General features: G+C 31.9%; 1 protein-coding gene across 3 annotated transcripts in view; it reads right to left on the bottom strand.

Moving 5' to 3' along the window:
- Nucleotides 1–8,206, bottom strand: part of LOC106867966 (protein TsetseEP-like) — an 88,449-nt gene that overhangs the window by 17,852 nt on the left and 62,391 nt on the right. For 2 of the 3 annotated variants that reach the window (XM_052971144.1, XM_014913080.2), the window contains exons 5-6: nt 5,637–5,753; nt 1,239–1,301 (exon numbers count right to left, since the gene is read on the bottom strand). In XM_052971144.1, the coding sequence (XP_052827104.1) occupies nt 1,239–1,301; nt 5,637–5,753 (180 nt within the window). The remainder of the gene's footprint in view (nt 1–1,238; nt 1,302–5,636; nt 5,754–8,206) is intronic. The other variant, XM_014913151.2, reaches the window with a different exon arrangement.

The raw sequence follows: 8,206 nt of genomic DNA, 5'->3' as shown, positions 1-8,206 counted from the left end.
CTGTGTTTGTCCCCCCAGCATCGCTTGACAACCAATGCTGGTGTGTTTACTTCCCCGTAACATAGCGGTTTGGCTAAAGAGATCGATAGAATAAGTACTAGGCTTCCAAAGAATAAGTCCTGGGGTCGATTTGCTCGACTAAAGGTGGTGCTCCAGCATGGCCGCAGTCAAATGACTGAAACAAGTAAAAGAGTAAAGAGAGTAATACTTCAATAATATGCTTGTTCACCAGCAAGGTTTGCTAACAATTCTTAGTTTGTGTACAAGTTACCTCCCTTTATTTATCTCCCTTTGATTTGCATTGTTTGAATTTCTGTTACTATGAGAATGATCTCGCTTGTCCCGTTTTAACGTTACACTAATGCAAGTGTTGTGTATAATATTCAAATATAATATTCTGCCTACCAAACTGTTTGTTGGTGTGGATCTCTAACAAAATGGCTGAGGACATTTCAGAGGTCTGTTCGCTCTGAGAAAAAATGACTATGCATAGTGGTTAATGCAAGACCCAGTGGGAGGTGGATGGATACAATATGGGTAGAAAGAATTGGAGAGACAAGCAAGACAAATGTACTACCTAAGTACTGAGGAACAGAGGCCAAAGTTAATAGAGCAAGACAGCGTGATTGTAGGTTAGAGGCGAGTGCGTTTTTGAGTGTGTGTGTGTGTGTGTGTGTGTGTGTGTGTGTGTGTGTTTGGAATGTAAATGTGAGTATCAAATAGAGAGAATATGAATAGAAAGTCAAAAAATTAAACACTGAGTGGTTTCCAGAGACTTGTAATATAGAAACTTATTCTTTGATCAGATCTAACTTTAAAATAAATAAAGATTGATTCACACTAATCCCAATAAAAAAATAGGGGAAAAGGTTGCATTTCATTTGCATTTGAAACACAACAGTCGTCAATGATACTGGAAGGAAGAATTAAACAATTTGTTTTTGTTTTGTTTTTTTTTTGTTTTGGTGAGTGTCGGGTAATAAAACATTGTAAATAGGGCATTGTTAGATGTGGTTATCGCAATGTTTCATCCTAACAAAAACTTGTTTAACTATATCAAAAAAAAGAAAACATGCAAAGAAAGAACAAAAAGAGCTATGAAAGGATGCTAGGCAGAGCAGCATTAATAACAACAGTACTAGAAATCAAACATCACCATAATTTAAATAGCTCATAACAGGCAATTCATTAGAAACATGCACAAAAATATTTATTTAAATGTAGAATCAATTCTCTACCTGGTGGTGGTGGTGGACATGAAGGCTGTCCATATGTAGAGCCATAATTCATTGGATATTGTGCTGCAATAATGTTAGAATAAAGAGAAAAATATGCACAAAGCACCAATCTGGTTTGGAAGAAATTAAATAATTAAAGCAGAGAAAAAATGATTAAGAAAGGGGGAGAAAATATAATGATATTTAGGTCAGTTAATCATGACGAATGCAAGAAAGAGATATAAAAAGTTGAAGCAGTACTGGAAATTGAAGGCTGTAGAAAGACTGTCGAATGAATGGTGATTTTCTTTTTTTTTCTGGAGATTAACAAAGATGTTGGCTGTATTATATGGTTAAATGGACATTGAAGAGACTTGTGGAAATATTAAAGCTATATGTAAAACTTTGAATTTCTACTGTATCTCTAAAAGGTCTACACTGGACAGCTCTGATTGGGTATTTATAGTACCTTACAAGATTGATTGATTTTTAATCAGAAAGATGCCACTGTTGGAATCTAAGATAATAGATATACTCTGAACAGTTGCATGATTGAACAACACAAAATATAACTTGAACTGAAATACTAACTTCATTCATTAAAAACTAGATAGAAAGGTATCTTTAATGAAAGAGATATTAATGCTGCTGGAGACATTAAATACAAACGTCTCTGGTCAAACAGGCAAAATATTCTGATATTTACAAGCACCCAAAAAAAGAGAATATACCCAGAAGACATGGTCTATAATTCCTGAAACTGTAAGGATAAAGGAAGCTGACTGGATAAGAGAATATAAAACCAGAAATAACTGAAATTCTTAATGGTGAGTGTAGTTTAGATCAATAACAATGAATTATAGAAGAATTAGAATAACAAGTTTGTTTGAGATGTTTTTATCTCAAACTGATATAAATTTAATAATGCCAATTTGGTTCTAACCCAATTTTGGCATTGGTCTTAAAAAAACAGTTGTGTAGAATAATGAATCAAGATTAAATATTTGAAGTCAGGTACCAGCAGAGTCTTCCCAAACCTAATAACAGTGTAGGATGTATGAGCTTCAAAATGAAGAAGGTAGAAATTTCTCAATCAGTGTTAGCAAGCAAGATATGCAAAAGTAATGACAAAGAAAGGAAAAATATTTTGAAATCTTTGGATTTAATAAATGTTTTCCCAAATTATTTTCAAAATATTTCTTATTTTTTTAATTCTTCTCAGATAAAAAAAAAAGAATGTAAGAAGAGTGTAATCTGAAGCTAGAATTATTGGATTGAAAATCGATTTCTCCTAATCTAAATTATTTAACAGCATCAAGTAAGGTTATTGAAACATAAGAAATGAGATGATATGACAAGATGAAAAAGAAACAATGTTGTATCCTAGTCATTAAAGCATGAAAAGAAATTGAATAAGGAAAGTGATTAACTGATAATTTAATTACAAAGCAGGGCTTAATCAAATACTTAAATAATATTTTCAATGTTTCCAACATTAGAAATAAACACAAGGATTATGAAAAATATTAGCAGTTAGCTAAGCCAAAATGTTTGGAGTCATATAGCTTGCTTGCTTAGTCAAAGACTAAAATGTCAGCTAGTGCCAATATTTTTTAATAAAATCACATACTGTAGATATATGTTGGAAATATTGTAAATAATCAGAGCTAGGTTTATATTGAAGAAAATAAGGAAAAGTTGTGTAGTCATTATGCTATAGATAACTACTGCTGTTTGTCACTGAAGGACACAGTTTTAAAGAAGTGTTTTAATAAGGTATAGCATCAGTACATATATAATATTTTTGTCTGAATAAATCTAGTTGAACTGTGTTTGCTTTTAAGTCACTGCTATAAATAAGAGGATATATTAAAATATGCTGAATGATAGGTGTATAAAAGTTAAAACATTTGGCTGCCATAATACAGTATTATAATTAAAAAAATATTAAAGGCTTGTATTGACTGAAGAAATTTTTTAAAAATATATGTTGGTAAAAATTCTGTGGTGTAGAAGCTGTGATACAAAAACAAACATATTATTTCAAATTATTGGTGACAAGCGATACTTTTGAGATTAGTCACAGACGCTTCTATCAGTGAAAAAAAAACCCCTCAATTTCAGCTTACTACGACTAGTTCTCCACAGAGTAACACACACACAAATATAAAAGCATGGAAGTCAAAATTTAATAGTTTTAGAGATTTTTTTTCTTTTCTTTCTGGTTTAGCTTTGTTTCTACAAGTTTGTTGCAAATTTTCAATGCCAATTACAATGCCTCTTTCCAAAACTAATAATTGGTTTTGTGATAATCAATATGTGTCTTCAATATAATAGATTTTTCAAAAATCCAGGATAATCAAACATGACACATGTACTATGACATGCATGTATGCATATGCACACACACACACATCAATGGATTTCAGTAACAGTGAAATAAAGGATATTAAAATATTAATCCGGAGACATTGTTTAAGGCCACTTAAGTTAAAAATACAAATATAGTATATGAACTCATTAAAATATTAAGTGAAAGTACTTTTTTATCAAGATTCTGACTGTTTGGCAATTAGAATTTTGAGTAAATCATATAAAAATTAAATAAGTGGTACTGAGATTTAAAAATATGATCCTAGTAGAAATTATTGAAATAGGGGAAACAGAAATATATATATATATATATATATATACAGAAGTAGTTCTTAATATGGGTGGTCATTGCTCTATTTAGGTCATTGTGAAATCACAACAGCAAATTTCAAGGAAGTACAATGGAAGTTGCTGGATGTTTAGAGTAGTCTGAATTTTCCTGAGAAATAATACATTTAAGCCAGGTACAATATTTATTTTAAGCACATAAAAAAAAAAGTAAAATATCTTTGCCATGATCTGATGGATGATGATACACCACTGTGCAAAATTGGTTTCTTTTGATCAAAATAAGCCACTGGATTTTCCTTGGAGGAGTTGTTTGTAAAAATGTCAACCAATGAAGGAGAGCGGTGAGCTACAAATGATTGGGAACCAAAAGCATATGACATTTTCAAACAAATATCTAGTATCAGATAGAGAAGAGGCAAATAGAATTTCTATGAGAAGATAACATAAGAAAAAAGTTCACTACACAAACTAAGTTATTTCCCTCATTTCCTCTGGCATAATTTTGTTCGCAAATACTTCTCATAATAGGAAAGTTTTGCTGTCAGAAAAGGGTCACCTTAAAAATATGGATATATAAAATATAATATAAATATAATTTATATATTAAAAAAAAGTAAATAGAACTTGAGGGCTTCTTAATTCAATGCTATAAAAATCTACATTCTTTCAGATGAGGTTATACATAGATAAATTCCAAAATTATATCTTCAATGGAGATATTTTAGAGTCCATAACATGTTATCTTTACCACCATATTTAGATATGAATATAATTCTCACACTCTTCAGGACAAACTTAAACAAGTATGTCATTTTAAAATTATTAAGAATAAAATGACCTAGAAAAAATTATATGTATTTCTATGCAGTAATTAAAAGAGCTTGCACTTAAGTAAAACAATTAAAATAGCTTGCACTCAAGTCAAGTCTTTAAATTCTGGAAAACTGACATGTAACATAAAAATGACTGCACTTAAAAGGCAGCACAGTAATTAAGTTAATTTGGCAGCTCTTTGTACATTTGGTATCCTTTAAAATTGACTGTGAAACTATTTGAATCAAATAGCTCTTTCATTATGTCAAACAGTGTGAGTACAACAATCAGCTGCTTTTTAACCATTCATCTTGGAATTTCAACAAACAAGAAAAACAGTGACACTACCTTTTGGCTAATACTGTATAAACTATGAAATTAAACTAGAGTACAAAATTATGAAATATACTGAGAAAAAAAAATCATAACTTTTTAGAAAAATTAAAGAAGAGAAAGGAATAAGAAAAAGAAAACTTATTCTGAATAGATATTTTTATCTATTCAGGTTAACAGCTTTATAGATGATCAAAAAGAGAGGAAAGAGAGTTATAATTCTTAAAATGTATAGAAAAAAAAAACACAAGGATAATAAATCCTAAAAACATATGCGCACACATATTTACATTTCTATCAACCACAGTTCTAACATAAAATTACATTTAGATTGAGTTTGGATCTGAAATCTAACAGAGTACAATCTTTCACCTCAGCCTTAAATAATGAAGCAAATTAATTTTCATTCAAATAGTTACTATAAATTATAAATTTTTTTGCTCTCTTTAGCCATTGCTTAAATTGGAAAATTTGTGGCTCATAGAGAAATGACAACTAGCTTCCTGGATGAATCACAATTCTTTTTCTTCACCCTCAGTAGATTTTATCTTGGAATTTTAAAAAGAAACCGTTTCAAGCTGTTAATATTAAGGAATTCATATTTCAAACCTTGGTTGGGATCCATTACAGGGGGAGGCATCATTCCTGGATGTGGACCATAACCCATTGGTCCAGGTGGTGGTATTACGACTGGGGGTGGTCCCATTATAACTTCTTGTCCTTCACCTGCACAACAAAGCAAATTAAATCATGACAAACTATATATAGGGAATCTGATGTGAAACATTATTCAATACAAATCAGAGCTAATTTTTCAAATGGAATTTTCTTAAAGATACACATATGTAGTTTAGGCAATACACAAGTACAATTCACAATCAATTCCGAGTTTTATTGTTTTGTTTTGTTTTTTCACAATAGATAATATGTATACTCATCCAGAGCAAGACATTAAACTGCAGGCTTAGAAGGCTCCAACTTGAGAGTACAAGAGTTTTGAAGAATATGGAGATACTTTAATCACTACTACTACTACTACTACTACTATGTCCTGTCATGTCAAGGATTCTAGTTATGGGTCAAATAGCAGATGGTTCTGAGACTAAGGCATACAGGATATTGAGGAAGGTTGGTCCCTGAACATGTCACTAAGGTCCTCCAGTGTGTTGTCATGCCATGGTGTCACATGAATCAGTCCTCCTGCCTCTTACTCTTCTTCTGATATTTGAGGAGATGGATGGATGCATCCTACAGGCCAACAAAACTTTAAGTCATATGGAGCTATATATAAATATATTATACATTTATCTGTACAAATAAAAGAAAGCAACAATCAACACATTGTGTAGTTTTATACCTATAAGTCAATGATTGTTGATTCACTCCCCTGTTTCTCAGAGTTACCTCCATGAAAAATTGCTCTCATCAGACGATTTCACGAAAATCCACATAACATGCCACAAATACACACACATGTAACCTATATTAGTAGATATATAAACAGGGCTAATTTAACTATTTCTTCATAGACTGAAAAAAATGATGAACAGACTTAATAGATTTTTGGACTTCCTGGATTCTCATCAGAGGTGTCAACTTGACCAATCCCAAAGAAACAAGCAGCCAATCTGTTTATATACTCAACAATTTCAGTAGCTACAGAAAACTGAACCTACTAACTTGCATACTGTAAGTATCAACAGGGGCCTGCCAACAGGGATCTTAGTCTACACAGTATCAAGATACATGATATATGCAACCCATCAGGTGGTGTTATTAAGTTAGACATGGCTTGGACCAATCTTTGGTCGAAACATATCTAAGTTTTAAGTTTTATGTAGAAGGCATCTCTCTTTTTCCAACATATATTGGGGAAAAAAACCTAATAGACCAGTGTTTTCAAGGGAAAGCACTCTATAGGCTCAGGCATGGCTGTGTGGTCAGAAGCTTGGTTCCTAATCACATGGTTCTATGTTCAGTCTCATTGGATGGCCCATTATGTGACACCTTGGGCAAGTATCTTTTATGATAGCTTTGTGAGTAGATTTGGTACATATATGATGAGATTTGGTATATATGATGACCTTCTTTCAATTTCCTTGTACCAAATCTATTCACAAAGCTATAATAAAAGTGGACATCCATTATGCTAGATGTAGACCCCATATGGTCTGACCACTAAGAAAAGATTGTTCTCAAATTTAAATTTATATATATATATATATATATATATATATATATATATATATATTAAATTCAAATTACGACAAACGTAAATAAACAAACGAAGTTTGCTTTTAGAAGCGTTGAGATGTCTTAGAAAGTTAAAGAAGTGATTTTAAATTTTCAATCACAGAATAATGCTAATAATATAGCCTGAACAGGATAAACTACCCCTATTTTGCAGAGAAAAGTGTAGGTGGCTAGCTGTGGACAAGAACTCACATCCCCGTGATTACGCGTCGAAACAGGTAAAAGAATATAAGAAAATGGTATGTTTTCTGTCCTGGCTTCTCTGTTACTCTCATAGTCATAAATACAGCGATTGACTTATTAGAAATCATAACAAACCATGCTGTTGTTAATGAAATGCATTCTAAAATAAATATATGGCCATTGAAACAAACACCAGATTATCAGGACATGACCAGACAAAGACCAGAATAACCGAACAGTCTTTGTCTACCTTCCGAATGGATCTGGACTTCGGTCATAAAGGTGAGCTGCATGTAATGGCTTACTATGAATAATATCTATTGTCATGCTCAACTTATGCATGTACATTCACCACAAAGTGGACATCATTCTCAGCTACAAAAGATAAAGGATTCTTCCCTTATACATGTATATATAGACTTACTTTTGTTTTTATTAGAAGCACTGAAATGTGTATCGCATTCAAAAAAATATCATTATCTTTGTATTGCATGTGTGTGTGTATGTGTGTGTGTATGTATATATATATATATATATATATATAAGTTCAAAAAAACAAAAAAAAACAATAACAAAAAAACAACAAAGTGAGGACGTGATACAGATAGTGTTATTGGATGCTCGGGAAAGGAAGGAGAGAGAGTATGACGTTTCGGGCGGAGCCCTTCGTCGGAAAGACAGAAAGTTCGGAGAATGGAAAAACGGAGGAAGAGGAAAATGGCACCGATGCCCACGAGGTTACA

Source organism: Octopus bimaculoides, chromosome 10 (assembly GCF_001194135.2).
Source record: "Octopus bimaculoides isolate UCB-OBI-ISO-001 chromosome 10, ASM119413v2, whole genome shotgun sequence".
NCBI lineage: Eukaryota > Metazoa > Mollusca > Cephalopoda > Octopoda > Octopodidae > Octopus > Octopus bimaculoides.
The sequence above is the reverse complement of the archived record's forward strand: the minus strand, read 5'-3'. Positions and strand labels throughout refer to the sequence as shown.